The sequence below is a fragment of the Peromyscus eremicus genome, chromosome 6 (assembly GCF_949786415.1).
Source record: "Peromyscus eremicus chromosome 6, PerEre_H2_v1, whole genome shotgun sequence".
In the NCBI taxonomy this organism is placed as follows: domain Eukaryota; kingdom Metazoa; phylum Chordata; class Mammalia; order Rodentia; family Cricetidae; genus Peromyscus; species Peromyscus eremicus.
The window spans coordinates 64525382-64543750 of record NC_081421.1 but is presented as its reverse complement, the minus strand read 5'-3'; the positions used below and the strand labels follow the sequence as shown (position 1 = coordinate 64543750).

The window sequence follows — 18369 nt, the reverse complement described above, 5'->3', positions numbered from 1 at the left end:
CCATTTCCCAGCAGTCCTTCCGACCCCGGGAGGCCGGCACGCGCACCACCCCTCACCTACTCCCGGCAGCGCCGCAAGCAAGCCGGGAAAGGTAGTTCTACCACAGTCCTGAGACTACGAACGGGAAGGGGCGAGGGATTCGTAAAGGAAGACGGAGAAAACGGAGAGGAAGGGAAGGGGTGGAGACAGAAAGGGAAGAAGGAAGAGAGAAAAGAAAAAGTTGGTCATCCTCAGGAAAGGCGACAAGTGGGGAGAGTGAAAACAAGGATTTTTAAATCAAGTGTATGAGCATCTGGGATTCAGGTTCTCTCAGGCTGGCCACAACACACACACACACACCCCACCCCACCCCACTCCCTAAATTAATCAGATACAGTACAGGTGTATAGAAACATCTTTTATTTGGGTAACATGTCCCAAAACAAGTCAGTTAGTAAAATAGATTCTACAGAGTACGATCTATGCACAGCCCTCCCTCCCCAAAAAATAATCCTGGAGGGGGGTGTCTGCCCCGTCCCCCCAACTCCTCAGATATAAAAAGTTTTGGCAGGTCAGTGTTTATTATCTAGGTATGGGGCACCATGTCCACCTTCTGTAGTGGTTGGTGTCAAAAGTAGTACCTACTTTCCCTTCACTCCACACCAGTTCAGCAAACATTTCCGCCCCACCCAAATTGTGGGGCCCAAATTTAGAGCAAGTAGGTCTCCTCCACTGAGGTGCTGGGCAGAGCCCAGTGCCAGACCACTGTGCTTTCAGAAAGGGAGCAGGTGAGCCATGCATGGTGGCACACACCTTTAATCCCAGTGCTCAGGAGGCAGAGGCAGGTGGATCTCTGTGAGTTCCAGGCCTGCCTGGTCTGCAGAGCTAGGTCCAGGACAACCAGGGCTACACAGAGAAACCCTGTCTTGAAAAAACTCAAAAAGGAGGGGGCAGGTGGGTGTTTGGCACTTTAAAAATAGAGGTGTGAGCTGGGTATGGTGGCACAGCACCCCTTCAATCCCAGCACTCAGGAAGCAGAGCCAGGCAAATTTCCGAGTTCGAGGCCAGCCTGGTCTACAGAGCAAGTGCCAGAACAGCCAGGGTTACACAGAGAAGCCATGTCTCAAAAAAAGAGTGAGCAGGACACTCGAGGCCAGATAAATTATGAAAACTGGCAAAGAGACCATTTGGCACTAGTCCCTTGGTAGAAAAGAGAGATATAGAAAAGTAGGAGGCAAGGAAGTAGGAGGCACCACTTCCACTGGCAGTGCTGAAATGCACTAGAACCGACAGGATACAGACTGACTTATACCCTCTCTGCATCTTTATCCCAAAGCCGCTGGATGCCTATCTCCAGTTCTTCTGTCAGCTTGTCTCAAGATGTCGTGCCTGACCTCTGATTGTAGCAGTTTGCCTCATTCTTAATGTCGCCTGATCATAGCTCTAGTAACTTGGCTATTTCTTCTTCTTTGGGCCTGCGGCTAGCCTCTTACCTGCCCTGTCCCTCTCATTCCTCATAGTCCAAATGTCCGATCCCTACCTCTCAGAGAACTCTGGTCCTCACTACTTCTGCTCTCCATTCCTGTCTACTTCCCGCCGACTGGGAAGGACAGGGAGGGCAGGGGCACCTGACAGTCAACTCCCCCTGCCCTCTCTCTTTCAGCACCTTAGATTTGGATAAAGAGCAGGCCAGTGAGCAGGGCAAAGCCCGCTAGGAGCAGAATGACCTTGAGGATCCTCTGCTCAGAAGTGGCCAGCTCCTGGGGTAGGATTTCCAGGAAGGTGATATAGAGGAAGGTACCAGCTGCCATCCCCTCCAGCACAGACTGGGCCAGCTGGTGAAGAGGCCCAGCTGACTCTGACAGCGCTGCACCCAACCCGATGCCCAGAGGTGTCATACATGAGAAGAGGATCCCACAGCCAGCCACCACCTGCACCCGTAGGTGGCTCTGTAGCAGCCTCAGGGACAGGCTGACGGCCAGGATACCCTTGTGGAGCAGCAAAGCTAGGCACAGCTCCATTGCCCGAGCCCTGTCTCTCTGCAACCCCACAGCCAGGCCCTCAAACACTGAGTGCAAGGCTAAGGAGAAGACCAGCACACAGGCACGCAGGGCTGAGGGAGCTGCTGGAGTTCCGCTGGCCTGGGGGAGCCCTGGTCCATCATGCCAATGTTGAGGCCCACCATTCACCGTTCCCAGCAGAGCCCTCGTCTCCTCCGGATGTGGTGGACTGGACTGCTCCTTGTAAGCCAGTGTGATCTGCTCCATCACCAAGACCAGGAAGAAACCCATGGCCAGGATGAACTCTTGCAAAGGGAACTGAAGCTGTGGACAGAGGTGGCAACAGGAGTTCAGGAAACAGGACAAGAATGGGAAGGAGTCAGATGCATAGCCTGGTGAGGCCCAGTTATACACAGACCCAGAGTCCCTATTAGTCACACAGTGATGAAGTTGTTTGGTGCCACGGACACAGAACAACACATAAAGGAACAGATATGGTATCGCACCATGTTAAATTCAGACCATTTATGCAAAGGGTCTCAACGTTGGCACTAATAACATTATGGGATAAATAATTCTTTTTTTTTTTTCTTTTGGAGCTGAGGACCGAACCCAGGGCCTTGCGCTTGCTAGGCAAGCGCTCTACCACTGAGCTAAATCCCCAACCCAGGGATAAATAATTCTGTCATCACTGTCATACACACCAAGTAAGCAGCTCCTCTGACTTCTGCCCACCAGATGTCAATAGCAAGCACAATATCACTGCCACCACTAAGCTGTGACAACCAAGACTGGCTCTACACATTACCTAGTCAGTGTTTCCTAAGGGGCAAAAACTTCCCCTGGTTGAGGGTCATGGATGCAGATGTACACAGTGTTACATGTAGGCATACAAACAAAGGATCACCTCTGGGTCCATCTTCCCAAATGTTCACATACAAAGCTATATGTCGCAGGGACATTCACAGTCATATGGAGACAGGTCATTCAGTCACAGATACATAGAGGCAGCAGCCACTACACTACTACTTCCTCAGTCACAGGGAAAAAAAGAGAAGAACTTGAGATAATTCCCTGAACCCAACTGTCTCAGGTTTTCCTATAATGTTTTTTGAGGGGGATGTTTTTGTTTTGGAGGCAGGTAGGGGGTTGAGACAGGCCTCACTCAGAAGCCCAGACTGGCCTCAAAATCTTCATGATCATCCTGCCTCAGCCTTGCATGTGCTGGAACTACACTACTTCCAACTTTATAATAAGTTTTTCTATGCCTTGGACCCAATCACTCCCCACTTCCCTGAGAACACTAGGCCCCTGGAAATTGCTTCCTAGCCTCTCAGATCTGCAGCGATCTGTCTCCAGCCCTTCAAGTGACAATAAACCAGCTACACTGGTGTTCACCTGTATCCATGAAATTGAGACAGGAAAACTCAAAGCTTGAACAGTTAGGACTACACAGCTAGACCCCATCAAAAGAAAGAAAGGGGCCCTCACTCATGTTCATGTAAGCAACCCTAATTAAACTCATGGGGTCAAAGTCACACACTCAGACACACATACACACACACACACACACACACACACACACACACATATACAGGAAAATAGAGGAGGGGGGCTAGTTGATAGTTGAGAAGAGGAAGATGATCAGTGGTCAGGGGACAAGAATGGGAATGAAGAGCCAGGTGGTGGTGGCGGCAGCGCACGACTTTAATCCCAGCCCTCGGGAGGCAGAGGCAGGGGGGATCAGGTGGATCTCTGTGAGTTCGAGGCCAGCCTGGTCTACAGAGTGAGTCTCAGGACAGCCAAGGCTACACAGAGAAACCCTGTCTCGAAAAACAAAAAAGAAAAAAAAAAAAAGAAAGAAAGAAAGAATGGGAGTGAATATAGTCAAGAGCCTTCATATATGTATGAAAATGTAATAACAAAACCCATTACTATGCATAATATATGCAAATAAAAATAAAATATAGCTAGGAGGTGGTGGCACACACCTTTAACCCCAGCACTTGGGAGGCAGAGGCAGGCAGAACTCTGAGTTCAAGGCCAGCCTCGTCTACAAAGTGAGTTCCAGGACAGCCAGGACTACATAACAAGAGAAATCTGTCCTGAAAAATAAATAAAAATGAAATATGATATAAAGGGAAGAACGAGAATTCTGAGTGAGGTGGCACAAACCTGTAATTCAGCAGCCAGGAGGCAGAGAGAGGAAGATGACCGCAAATCTGAGGCAAGTCTACATAACAAGTACCAGGCCTGCCAGGGCGACAGTGAGAACCTGTCTCCAAAAAGAAAGAAACAGGAGAAAAGGAGAAGGGAGGGAGGAAGAGAAGAAGGAGGGACAAAGGGGTAACGGATGAAATACAACTCTTAGAACATTGTTAACTTCCTGGTAACTGCAAACCAGAGAAGTCCACACACCTGATGAGGTTCCTCACATTACCTCAGGGAGTACAGCGAGGTCACACCATGCCCAGTATCCAGGAAAGAACACACAGAAAATTATGCCTCGTTGCTGAAATCCATACCTTACAGGCTCACATACTAAGGTCTTCCGTAGCCATGGAGTGACCCCTGAAGGTATCTATATAACCATGTTTCCTATTAGCTATTTCAACACTCTACTCTGGGTCACATGTTGAGGTCAGTGCTCACCGTCACATGCAGGGCCGCCAACGCCTCATCTATGGCAGCTAGGTAGTCGGGGAGCAAGTCCAGAAGACAAGTAGCCAAAAAGACGCCTCCTGCGAAGCAGCTTACGAGGCTTAGGGCTTTCTGGCCCGAGGCTGAGCAAGAGTGAAGTACAAAAAGGGGTTATAACCAAATAAAACCCCTGCCAAGTCCCACTGCTCCTACAGAAGCAGTGGCCACTCCCCTCCTTAGTGATCTCTCCCAGCTCCAGAGCGGCAGAGACTCACCCGAGGCTTCATGGCCAGCGCCTGACCTCCGAAGCACACAGACAGGCACCAGGCTGCAGAGGAGTGTCAGCAGCAGCAGCAGAACCAGGGCCCCCAGCTTCACCTCCAGGCCCACTGGCACCGAGGGCTCTGAAGCTATTGCTTCTGGGCGCCACACCAGGAGCTCTGGCTCCCCCCAGGGCCCCATGGTGGTTGTGGTATCAGTGACTCTCAGACCTGTCAAGAAAAGACCAGCATGGGTGAGAAGAGTCACACAGGAAAGAAGGGGTCAAGGCAAAGGGAAGGCTGGTCAGCAGAATGTACTTCCCTCAGCCCAGCCACTTTCTGGCCTTTCCCAGCTGGGGTGACTCATCCACTCCAACACCAGGAACATTGCATTTCCTCCTTCGAATTTATCCCTCCCAGTTCAGCGAGCTATCAGGGAAGGAAACTGAGGCACGAGAAGGCCAGTATAGATCATCATTACCCTTTCCGTTGGAGCCCGCAGAAAACTAGGGACATGCTCTAGGTTAGACCTGGAGCTGGAGCTGGGGTCCCCGAAGGAAGGTAGAGACCACTCTCACACACATACTCCATCCACTAAGTGCATGTAGCCAAGAGAGGTCGGAGCTGTGGACAGAAGTCCGGGGAGGCTTCGTGGACGATCCGAAACTTGGGGCGAACTTGGGTGCTGGATGACTCTCTCACTGCCCACTCCCCACAAAAATAACAGGTAGTCAGGGCAGACAGCCAAAGGAGAGGGGCTTGGGACGGCTAAGACCGCACCGAGGGCTGCGTCTGGAAGTCTCGGAGGCGAGGTCAGAGGTCGCCAGCGTCGCAGGAAGCAGATGAAAAACGTGAAAACGGGGAGCCCAGCTCCTAGCCTGGGACGCCTTAGAAGCTGCCTTAGACCGGGCGCCCGACGAGGCCGCACTCACCTCCCGAGGGTCTCACTCCATTGCAGATGCTGGGTTCCGGCCTCGCGTCGGGAATTCCCGCCCCCTCCCCACCCCTCTCTCCCCTCCCCACCCCGCCGCCTCCGCGCACCCGCACCCGGCTGCCAATGACTGCACTCGGTGGGAGGAGTTTAGCCTTGAGTGACGTGCATTAAGAGCAATTAGAATCTGGGAACAGGAGAAGGTTGGGCAGGCGGCGAGCTGAGACCGAGCCAAAGCCGGGAGGGGATTAGCGGGAAGGTCCGAGGGCGTTGGGTCTGGCGCACATCTACGGAGGAGCTGGCCGCTGGAGCTGGCCAGTCACAAAGACTCTGATAAAAGTGAGAGCTAGGAACTCTGCGAGCAAAGCCTGTTCCCTATCCTTCCTCTCAAGTATTTCTCCCCACATCTCTTAGGGTATCTGTCTGGCCTTGGCCCCAGAGTCTTAGAGATCTCAGGCTGCATTAGTGCGTAACTGGGCCAGAGGGGAATCATTACCTTTTTGGGACAAATTTCTTAGCCTGGTTTGCCTAGCCAGCCCCCCACACACACACACACACACAAAAGATGAAGCAGAATTGGGAAAGAATAAAGGTATGATTTAAAAGCGATCCTTTCTAAAAATTAATTAATTAATAAATAAAACGAAGCCCCCTGCCTTCTCAGAGTAGATAGAGAAATAAATGGTAGGATACAGTTGAGTTGCTGAAACCCCACGAAGTAGCATACAATTTCCTGTTGATCATGCCTTTGGGCATCGTGCCAAGATTGTCTCCAACTTCTTGCGTTCTCCAGCCCCCCACCCCCGACCCCAAGACCTATAGGTCCGTTTACTGTTCCTTGCATGTACAGTGTTTTCTTTGTTTCTACTTACTTATTTATTGTCTTAGATCTCACACTTGAAAGTTCACACGGGCCTGCAGATCATTGTGTAGCCAAACTGTTCTCCAACTCAGGACAATGATGCCTCAGCCTCCCAGGTGCTGAGATCACTTCAAGTGTCACCATGCCCGCTCTGCTCACCAGTGTATTTTTCTCTCCATACCTTCACTGTTTGCTCAGCCTGGATTCTCCTGATCCCACAACCCAATGTTCTATGAATCCCCTTCTAGGCCAATGAAGAGATGCTTCAGCTGTTAAAAGGGGCTTGCCATCAAGCCTGAGTTTTTTAATTGAATTTTCCCCACTCCCAACCAAGATGGTGTAGGAGAGGTCCAATTTCCACAGGTTATCCTCTGACTTCCACATGTGTCCAGTGGCACCACACAGACACAGACACAGACACACACACACAATAAAAATAAATGAAAATTTGCTGAATGATCTGTATGAGTTCAAGGCCCGCTTGGGCTCAACAGTTAAGAACATGTAGTTCTCTTTTCAGTGCCTTGCCCAGCACCAGCACACATGTCATGCAGATCACAACTGCTTGTAACTTTGGCTCTATGGGGACCAAAGGAATCTGGTCTCCTCCTGGCTGTGTACATACCCACACATGCATGTACACATAATTTAAAATAAAATAGATCTTTTAAGAATTAAATAGGAACCGGGCGGTGAGCTTCAGGCCAGCCTGGTCTACAGAGTGAGATCCAGTAAAGGCGCAAAGCTACACAGAGAAACCCTGTCTTGAAAAACAAACAAACAAAAAAGTTGAATAGGAGACTGGAGAGATAGCAGCTCAATGTTTAAAGCATTTGCTGTCTTCCAGAGGACCCAAATGTGATTCTCAGCAACCAAATCAGTCTATAACTCCTGCTCCAGGGCATTCAACACCTCTGACCTCTGTCGCCACTTGCACTCATGTGCACATACCCCCATGCAGACATACTTATACATAACTAAAATTAATTTCTATTTATATATTTTATGTGTATAGGTGTTTTGCCTGCATGTATGTCTGTGCAGCATGTAAATGCAATGCCTGCAGAGTGCGGAAGAAGGTATCAGATCTCCTGGGACTGGATTTATAGACAGTTGTCTGCTGCCCTGTGGGTGCTAGGAATGAAACGCGGGACCTCTGGAAAAGCAAACAGTGCTCTTAACCACTGAGCCATTTCTCCAGTCCCAGGTTTTATTTTAAAAGTTAAATGTGCCAGGCAGTGGTGGCACATGCCTTTAATCTCAGTACTCCTGAGGCAGAGGCAGGCGGATCTCTGTAAGTTTGATGCCACCTGGTCTACAGAAGGAATTCCAGATCAGCCAGGGCTACACAGAGAAACCCTGTCTTGAACCCACCCCCCAAAAAAGTTAAATAAAGGGCTGGAGAGATGGCTCAGCGGTTAAGAGCACTGGCTGCTCTTCCAGAGGTCCTGAGTTCAATTCCCAGCAACCACATGGTGGCTCATGACCACCTGTGGTGAGATCTGGTGCCCTCTTCTGGCCTGAAGGAATATACGCAGCCAGAACACTGTATACATAATAAATAAATATTAAAAAAAAAAAAAAAAAAAAAAAAGTTAAATAAAAATTGTATTTATGGTATACAACATGATACTTTGAAATAATATGGTGTTTGTATATCTACACATTGCAAAATGGCTAGCTCAAGGTAACCAACTCATCTATTACCTTACATACTAATTTATAATGAGAACACTTACAATGCACTTCGAGCAATTGATTTCAAGTAGATCAAACATAGATTGATTAAGGAATTCCTGAGAGCAGGAGGTACTCCAAGAGCACGCCCTCTCAGTGATTTTGAACTACAGAATGCATCCATCATTACTGACTCTGGTCACCATGTCGTACAACAGAGCTGTTGAACTTCACCTTCATCTGTCATGGGACTAAGGAAGTTATTTATTTCCTTTGCAAAACTTGACCCATCAGGGAAAAGAGGGAAGCTAATGGAGATGAGGCAGAAGTTCCTTCCAGGCCCAGCAGGGACAGCAGCTGACTCCCAATCCATCATCTCTGCATGCAGCAGCCTGCAGGAAAGCCACCTGAAGTGCATTTAACCACCTCTCTTGGTCTCCAAAGATGTCAACAAAAATAATTCTGCTTTCTTCTGAGCTCTGCATCAACCGAGGCAATGTGCTTTTATATCAAGCTACTGCCTGAACAGGAGAGACAGACCGGGGAAATTCAAGAAAGCCCAGCAAGGCAGTTTGGTTTGTGTTTGGGGCTGGAGAGGATAAGAAGGCTTCCTGCTCTTAGAGAGGACCTAAATTCAGGTCTCACTTCCCACATGGGAGAGGGGAGGCTCACAACAACTTGAAACTCCAGCTCCAGGTGATCTGACGTCTACGTACTCACACAATTAAAAAACAAATCTTGGATCCGGGTATGGAGACACATGCCTTCAATCCCAGCATTCCAGACTCAGATGCAGATGGATCTCTGTGCATTCAAAGCCAGCCTAGTCTACAAAGCAAGTGCCAGGTTAGTCAAGGCCACGTAAAGAATGCCAAGCCGGGCCTGGCAGTAGTGGCACATGCTTTTAATCTCAGCATTAGGGAGGAAGAGGCAGGCAGATTTCTGTGAGTTCAAGGCCACCCTTGGAATTCCAGGATATCCAAGGCTATTACACAGGGAAACCCTCTCTCAAAAAGAAAAAAAAAAAAAAAAAAAAGAATGCCAATGTTGGTTCAGACTTCAATATATCTTCCATCCTTCGTTCTTCCTAACTTGCTTTATCTCTCTCTCTCTCTCTTTCTTCCTTCCTTCCTCTCTTTCATTCATTTGCTTGAGACAATATAGGACTATATAGCCCTGGCTGTCCTGGAACTCACTCTGTAGACCAGGATAGCCTGAAACTCACAAAGATCCATCTGCCTCTGCTTTCTGAGTGCTGGGACTAAAGGCGTGGGCCACCAGGCTGGAGTACAGAGTAATCTGAAAGAAGCTAACTTGTCCTCTCTGGGTTGCTATGAGACCGGTATGAGAGACGTGAAAATGCTTCTATGTAATAGTTGCTCTAGCTGTTGACGCATACTAGCTCCTTTCCAGTCAGCTTGAACCACTGGCTCAGTCAAACATTCACAAGGAAAACTAGCACACGTTTGAATTCTGGATGTACCTCCCAAAGTTTTCCGCACTGAGAGGAAGGTACACAGGATTCATACTTATGTTAGCATAGTTTCACTGTTTTACTTGAAGTGCACTCCTGGACCATCAGACACCGGACCAAGGAAAACAATCCGTGAAATTTGGAAATTACTATTTTTTTTTAGCCATGAGCATCTGACCCCTTATCAGTAAAACTGGCAAAATATTATCTGCTCTGGGAGCCTGGGAGCTGTTGCACATCACATGAGAGAAAACAACTTTTTCAGACAGGTATGGTGACTCACTCCTTACATTCCAGCACTTGGGAGGCTACCCTTGGTAACATAGTAAGATTTTTTTTTTTTTTTTTTTGAGACAGGGTTTCTCTGTGTAGCTTTTGGAGCCTATCCTGGAACTTGCTCTGTAGACCAGGCTGGCCTCGAACTCACAGAGATCCGCCTGGCTCTGCCTCCCGAGTGCTGGGATTAAAGGCGTGCGCCACCACCGCCCGGTAAGATCTTGTCTCAAAAGAACCAAATGAGCCAGGCAGTGCCACATGCCTTTAATCCCAGCACTCGGGAGGCAGAGCCAGGCGGATCTCTGTGAGTTCGAGGCCAGCCTGGACTACTACCAAGTGAGTTCCAGGAAAGGTGCAAAGCTACACAGAGAAACCCTGTCTCGAGGGGAAAAAAAAAATTAACAAGTAGAAAAAGAGAGATACACGGCAGGATAGCTCAGCGGATAAGAACACCTAAACTGACCAGCCCCAGAACCCACACAATCAGAAGATAGAACTGACTCCTGGTTGTCCTCCCGCCTCCGCAGCTGGGCAGTGGCATATGAGCCGTCTCCCCTCTAACCCTGTGATTGCCTGACTTCACACGAAGAGAAAGAAGGAAGGAAAAGAACATTATAAATCTCTCACAACTTCAGTGAGACCCTGCCTCAACAAACAAACAAGCCCGGAAGACACAGTGAGACCCTTCCTCAAAAAAACAAAATACAAACAAGATCTCACAGCTTGTCATGGGATGAACCAGGTATAACAAAGTTAACAAATTTGAGGCAAAACCTCCTTCTATCTGAAGACTGGCGGGCAGGGACACATCCAAACCTACTTTCTGTAGCAAACTGTGCACACATTGGTGGCTCCCGCTAAATAACTTAGAGGAACAAATAGTTCTAAATTAAAGCGCAAATCCTCACCTGATCGGATCCCAACTTTCCTTTTATATTGTTCCACCATCTTATAGTTCCTGTTCCTAAGAAGTCAGCTTTAAGTGTGATGTGAAGACAAATAGAATTTATTGGACATATCGCTAGATAAACTGTTCTTGCGTTTTGTTACTGTTTTTGTTTTTGAGACAGGATCTTATGTAGCCCAGGCTGGCCTCGACCTCAGGGACATTCCTCCATCAGCCTCTGGAGCGCTGAGATTACAGGCGTGAACTCCCAGCCCAGGCTCTGAAACAGCTTTCAAGCTCCACTGATAGAGTATCAGGAGGCCACATTGAGCAATGTGACTTCCTCACTCGTATTTCAAAATGCAAATCTAAACATACGACCGGTAGTTATATGGAAATAATAAGACCGCAAACCAAAAGCAAACGTTTGGCTAGTGCGTGCCAGTTTTCCTGCCCTGCGTCCCTGCGTGGGTTAGCAGGGCCCCCACAGAGCTGCAATGTGTGGCGTGGTTCTCGGATCCACGGAGCTGCGATTGCGCAACTGGCTGAGGTGGAGGCCCGGTCCACAGGCTACAAGGTTATTTACTGTCTGCGTAAGTAGTAACTTGGGACCTCGGAATCACAAGATAAACAAGCCCAAACCCAGCAGCTCCTACCCTCAGCCCGGAAGTGTTCACTCAACTTTCCTACAGTGGCTTCTCGCTGGAACCCGGAGATTCTGCCAAATGACTTCTGCGACCCCTCTCTGTGGGTCTATTGTTGCCAAGCGCGAGGGCGTGGGCGTCGAGGTAGCCCGCCATTGGCTGGAAGCCCTGCCATAAGTCTTAAACGTCCAATTAGGATTCATGGATGGAAAAGTGCCACGTGGCTATGGGGGTGGACGAGGCGGGGGCGCCTCCAGATCTTGACTTGGTTCTCTACCCTGAGATAGTTTCCCTCCTGTAAAGATTGTGGCTTCGAAATGGAACGCTCAGGTATCCTGTGTGCTAGTCCCTGCTGTCTCAGCTCTTTGCTGAGGCGACATCAAGCTCTCAGCAAAATATACTAGCACTGAGGAAACTGACAGAAGGGGCGTGGGTACCTGTAGTTTTATTTCAGTTTGCATATGGGCAGCGCCTTAATCCTACTTCCAGAAGCAGGCCCCGACAGTGGCTCCTGGCCAGATGCAACCCAGCCCCATCCCCCCCAAACTCCATAGATGGCATAGGCGGGGCTTGGCTGGGCAGGACCAGGATACAAGATCCTGGAGGGAAGAAAAGGTGTAGTGTTTGGGGCTTCAGCGGGCTAGGTTGGTGTGACGGGGCGAAGCTCTCCGAACAAAAACCAGGTAATACCCAGGGGCCTTATTTTATGAACCCAAAAGATAAGGCCTGAAGTGAATTCTCTTGCAAGGGGCTGCTGTATGTGAGCAGAGGAAATGAGTAACGGAGAATGCAGAGGAGCCAGAAGCTCTGAGGATTGGGGCAGCCAGCTGCCTCCTACTTTCTGTAACTACCCACTACCTTCCTGCAGAAGCATGGAGCCCGGGTGCCCCGAGCTGCTGGAGCCCCCAGAAGATATCTTCTCGACAGGATCCTTCCTGGAGCTGGGACTCAACTGTCCTCCGTCAAAGGTTCTGATGGCTAGGCTTCAGGGACAGGGGCTGCCGGACTGGGAGATAAGTAGGGACTGTGGCTGAGCGAGCTTGTTGAATCGAAGTGGGAATGAGCTTCAGACAACTCTGACCAGAAGTCTTAAGAGACCTCAGTTCCCACAAGGAAAGAGGTCTGATACCAACCCACAAAACAGACATGAATAGAAACTATTTCTGTGTCCGAGAAAGAAAAGCACCAAAATTGAAGCATAACGGATGTAAGACTAACGTCAGGTAGGACTTTCAGAATTCTTCTTTGCAGACACTCATACCTTCTCCTTCTATAGGGCCTTCAGAAGAGCGAACCTGACGATTTCCTGAACCTCCTCATTGATCCCAATATGGTATACTGCTCAGAAACCTCTCCTGGTAGTGACAGTTGTGTCTCTGAAGAGCCTAGCTCCCCCGCCCCACAGGCTCCCGGCTCCCCTGCCCTCTATGAGGTTGTCTATGAGGCAGGGGCCTTGCAGAGCACTCAACGGGAAGCAGGGCCAACCTTCGGACTCATCTCCATCCAGATAGGTCAGTGTACTTTTTGGAAAGAAGGCAATGGCCCTGTCAGGCCCAGCCCTGGCCATGAGGTTTAGGGGAGAAGGTTCCCGAACGATGCCACTGCCCACTTCCTGCTGCCTTCAGTCTTCGATTCCTTTGTCCCAGTCTCTGTTTCCTTCAGATCAGTGGAGCCCTGCATTTATGGTGCCTGATGCCTGCACAGTCAGTGGGCTGCCCTCACATGCGCACAGACATATCCTGCCTAGATCCAGCACCATAGCTCCATCACCTCCTGCTGCCCTGGTAAGTCTTGAGACCAGCTAGAACTGGTGTTCTCCAGTACATGTCCTCACATAAATGGGGGTGCAGGGGAAAAGGGAGGGGAAGCTAACGAGGAACTGGTTTGCCCCACTTTTGGTGAAGGCCAGGGAGAAACAAGCAATTCTAAGAGCAGGGAAGCATGGGGGAGGACAGCTACTGGGGACCAGGGTGGCACCAGGTGGGATGAGGGACCCTGCAGTCAGAGCTCTAGAGAAACCCAGACTTAGTGTGCATTTACATTTAGTCAAAGCTACTCTCTCAGCCTTGGGTCAGGCAAGGGAATTGGGACAGGCCTCCCGGGAATCCACGTGGCTAATGAGAACAGGGCGATAGAGAAACAGTAGCAAGTGTTTGCACTAGAACAATTACCCTGTGGCCAATGCCACAGTGATGTGTAGAGTTACCCTATCATGTACCTTGGCTAGATGCTCCTGCTGTGCAGACCAATAGAGGCCAAGCTTAGGCCATGTTCCTCTCTCTGTCCTGGGACGTACACCTTGTGTTCAAAGGCAGAAAACAGGTCCTAGCCATCCTCTAAAACTGTGCTTGAAGCTGGGACCAGAAGCCATGCTAGGGGTTTGCATATCAGCACAGGATTTGTGCTTGTTTTATTTTTAGATAAAGCCCTCTGTGCTCCATTCTCAGAGATTTGGGTTAGAGAGATTGGAAGAAACACCCCACTGAACACTTGGAGGAAAAGGACATTAGGAAAGGAAATAGGAAATGGTTTAGCCAAGAGCCAAAGGCCATCAAAAAGCAAAAGCCAGAGGCTGAGAGATGTGTCAGTGAGAAAAAGCTCTTGCTCTGGAGCAAGAATACCTGAGCTGGGAGTTCAGATCCCCAGCACCCACATACACAGCTACATATTCCCTTAACCCCTCGCTCTGAGGGGTTGGAACAAGAGGATCATTGGGGCTTGCTGATCACCAGGCTAGTTTCCAGGGTTAGTGAGAAACTCAGTCTAAAGGGAATAAGGTAGAGTGATAGAACAGAACTCCTGTATTACCCCTTTGGCCTCCAGTCACATGCACCATACCCATACATCTGCAACTACATAGCTCTCTTACACACACACACACACACACACACACACACACACACACACGCAAAGTAAAAAGCCAAACTAAATTATTCTCTTAAAAGTTATTTATTATTGTGTATATACGTGAGGGAGAAGGACAGTGCATGCATGCCATGGCTTATGTGGAGGTCTGAGGACAACTTGTGGCATTGGTTCTCTCCTTCTACCTTGACGTGGGTTCCACAGAGTAAACTCAGACTGTCAGTCTTGTGTGGCAAGTGCTTTATCTGCTGAGCCATCTTACCAGCTACAAACTAAGTTACTCTTACATTACAATGTGAAGCCTACGCTGGGTGTGGTGGCACACACTTGAAATCTCTGCACATGGGAGGCAGAGGCAGGAAGAGAACCACAAACTCAAGGCCAGCCTAGTCTACGTAGTGGCATCCTGTCTCAAAAATACAACCCAGGGGCTGGAGACATGGCTCAGTGGCTAAGAGCACTAGCTGCTTTGCCAGGGGACCCAAGTTCAAGTCTGACACAATGACACACGTACACAACGTACAGAATGCCAGTGAGAAGGAAGGGTCCTTAGCAGCTGGGCTCAGCTTAACCAGACAGCATCTACCCTTCTCACACACTTCACCTGAGAAGTCAGCCTGAGTGTCCTTAGAAACTCCTTGTCTGTGAGCAGACAGCTTGACCTGACAGGTGGAGCTCAGAACCTGGGGATTATGAGACATATGTCCTGTGCTTGACAGGCAACCAAATACTTTACCAAATGCAAGTTAATGGCCAAATTGTTTGCCTGACAAGGAAATTCAACAAAGCCCATCATAATGAACATACAAGTTAAGTTCCCTTCCGAGCGCCCTGAGATCCAGGGAGACAGACCAGAGCAGGCCCTCTCTAATTTGGTCATAATAAGGTTCTATGTGTGGACAAAAAACTTCACTCTCCTTCCTGAGCTTCAGGAAGGCCCTTTGGCTTGCCACAGAGCCTGTCTGAAAGAACTTTCCGCCCCTGACCTCACCTCACCACTCAGTGCAAATAGGAAGCCCTGTCCTGAGAGCATGCTGAGGGTGGAGGGGCAGCCTGGGTGCTGGAAGCAGGTGACCTTGATCCTGCTCATCTTCTGCCACTCCTCCCAGCTGTCCTGCCCACGTCTGTTCCTGACAGATGAAGAGAAGCATCTGCTGGGGCAAGAAGGGGTTTCTCTGCCCTCTCACCTGCCCCTCACTAAGGTAACAACTATCCCCAAAGGGTGTCCCATCCCAGGAGCTCCATTCAACCTCTAAAGAGCCTGGATTGCAGGGAACAGTTGGGGAGTTATGGGAGGCTAAGGGCCCAACACTGCACACCCTGGGCCTCCAGGCAGAGGAGCGAGTACTAAAGAAGATCAGGAGGAAAATCCGCAACAAGCAGTCAGCTCAGGACAGCCGGCGGCGGAAGAAAGAGTACATAGATGGACTGGAGAGCAGGCATGTTTGGGCTCACCTTTCTGCATCCCGTGGGTGGTGTCTGGGCCCGTTCCTCACCTAGACAAGCATGTTAAGAAGGGACCACCTGCCAAGCCTGCTCTGCTTCTCTACTCCCTAGAGTGGCAGCCTGCTCTGCACAGAATCAGGAACTACAGAGAAAAGTCCAGGAGCTGGAGAGGCAGAACACGTGAGTAGAAGCAGTGTCCGGACGGAGGAGAGGGAGGACGCAGCCACAGGCAAGCTGATCTTAGGCTAACTCTTGGTTCTTCTCCTAGCTCCTTGGTGGCGCAGGTCCACCAGTTACAGATGCTCACTGCTCAGACCTCCAGCAGAGCTGCCCAGACCAGTACCTGTGTTCTGGTACCATCAGGATGTTCTGTACTTCCCCTCTCCCCCCACCTCTGCCATCCTCCACATCCACCCAATACCCCAACTACCCAGCCCCATTTCCCGAACCCCGATAACCGTAACCAGCCTCTGTTGATGCTGCCTTCCTTCTCTGTTGTCCCCAAAGCCCAAATGGCCTCTTTTCCTTTCAGATTCTTCTCTTTTCGCTGGCTCTCATCATCCTGCCCAGCTTCAGCCCCTTTCAGGGTCAACCAGAAGCTAGGCCTAAGGGTTATCAGCCTCATGGAGGTAAGAGACAAGGACACAGAAGCTCCCTGATGAGCCGGAAAACTCTATTCTCTAAAACAATCAACACTAGGGATAGTCTTGGCCAGTCTCGGACCCAAGCAAATACTGTCCCACTACACTCTCTCCTCAGTGATTTCCAGAAATATCTTGACTCACAAGGACATGACAGAAAGCCCCGAGATTCCAGTAGTAAAGGCCAAACTGGAGGAGCTACATGAAGTCCCAACTGCAAACGGCTCAGCAAAGACGAAGTTAAAGCTGGGGACAAAGGCTAGACCCACTGGGCACATCAGGGGAATGCTGCACGCAGATGAGATGTAAGCTGAACACTTCCCAATCACACAAGAATCCACACAGGCTTCCTCACTGTTTCATCTGGAATTCCCATTTAGGTGTCCACACCCCTGGAGTTCTAACTCACTCAGGATACCGTACTAGGAGCTTTCTGTCCACAAAGGCCACATTTGCTTCTATGGCAGGGTACCTCATATATTTCTGCCCTCTATTTGTGATTTTACTTCTTTGGGGATGGGGTCAAGGGGAAGCAAGTTTTGACTCAGAAATAAACTTTCTAGCTAAAATTCTACCCCAGAAAATGCCATTGCTTCAGACAAGTTCTTACGATAGAGCCTAAGCTGTTCTGACTCCTGACTCCTCTACAAAAGTGCTAGGACCTCAAGCATGTTGTACCACATTCAGCTTCGAAACTTTGTTTTATTATTATTGTATATAAGCATGATGTATGAGTGCATTATTGTGTACAATACACAGGAGGAGGTCAAGGGCAACTTTTAGCTTCTTTCCTCTTACTACTCATTCTAGGGATCAAACTCAGGTCATAAATCCTATGAAGCAAACACTTCTTAAATTTGTTATTGTTGTTTTGAGACAGGGTTTCTCTGTGCAGCTCTGATTGTCCTGGAACTCACTCTGTAAACCAGGCAGACCTCCAACTCAGAGATCCATCTGCCTGTCTCCTGAGTGCTGGGACTAAAGGTGTGAGCCACCACTGTCCAAACGTTTATGTGTGTGTCTATGAGAGTGCATACCATGTGCGTATGGGTGCCCATAAAGGGCAGTGGATCCCTGGAGCTGGCAGTTGTGAGCTCTGCCAGACACAGGTCTAGAACTGAACACAAATCCTCAAAAGCAGCAAGCTCTCTGAGCCACTTTACCAGCCCGGAAATTTAAAATAAAAGACAGGGGACTGGAGAGATGGCTCAGTGGTTAAGAACATTTGTTGCTCATGCAGAAGACCTGCGTTCGATTCGTAGTACTGGAAAGGCGACTCACAGCCATCTATAACTCCAGTTCTAGGGGATCCAACATCCTCTTCTGACCTGAGGGCAGATAAGCCACTCACACACACAATATAAAAGATAAATAAATCTAAAAAAATTAAGAGTAAAAGAAGGGAGAGAGATAATTGTTACTTGCTAAATCGTCACCCCTTTCTCTCATTGTCCCCGTGACTTCCTCCCCTATATAAATTTTTTTTTTTTGAAAGACTTATTCATTTTGAGGCTGAAGAAGTAGTTCAGTGGTTAAGAGCATTTGTTGGACCAGTATTCAATTCCCTGAACCACGTGGCAGCCCAGGACCTGGCACCTTCTTTTGGCCTTCAGGGTCACCAGACACGCACATGGTGCACAGACATATGTGCAGACTTACATACACTTAAAAGATTTATTCATTTTTCTGTACATCTATTTGTTTATGCATGAGTTTATGTGCACCACTTGCCTGCAGGTGCCCAGAGGCCAGAGGGCATCAGATCTCCTAATAGAATTACATGTGAAT

At 49.1% G+C, this 18369-nt stretch overlaps 2 protein-coding genes across 2 annotated transcripts; one reads left to right on the top strand and one right to left on the bottom strand.

Moving 5' to 3' along the window:
- Positions 1–384: 384 nt before the first annotated feature.
- Positions 385–5872, bottom strand: Slc39a1 (solute carrier family 39 member 1). The gene is made up of 4 exons (XM_059265751.1): positions 5812–5872; positions 4895–5110; positions 4632–4762; positions 385–2303 (listed from the first exon to the last, which is right to left on the bottom strand). The coding sequence occupies exons 2-4, from the start codon at positions 5079–5081 to the stop codon at positions 1647–1649; spliced, it is 975 nt and encodes a 324-aa protein (XP_059121734.1). The 5' UTR covers positions 5082–5110; positions 5812–5872; the 3' UTR covers positions 385–1646.
- Positions 5873–12501: 6629 nt separating this feature from the next.
- On the top strand, positions 12502–17226 carry Creb3l4 (cAMP responsive element binding protein 3 like 4). The gene is made up of 9 exons (XM_059265749.1): positions 12502–12597; positions 12906–13140; positions 13292–13413; positions 15604–15696; positions 15827–15933; positions 16052–16120; positions 16209–16293; positions 16473–16569; positions 16700–17226. Exons 1-9 carry the CDS (start codon positions 12502–12504, stop codon positions 16888–16890), a joined length of 1095 nt encoding a protein of 364 aa, XP_059121732.1. The 3' UTR covers positions 16891–17226.
- Positions 17227–18369: the final 1143 nt, after the last annotated feature.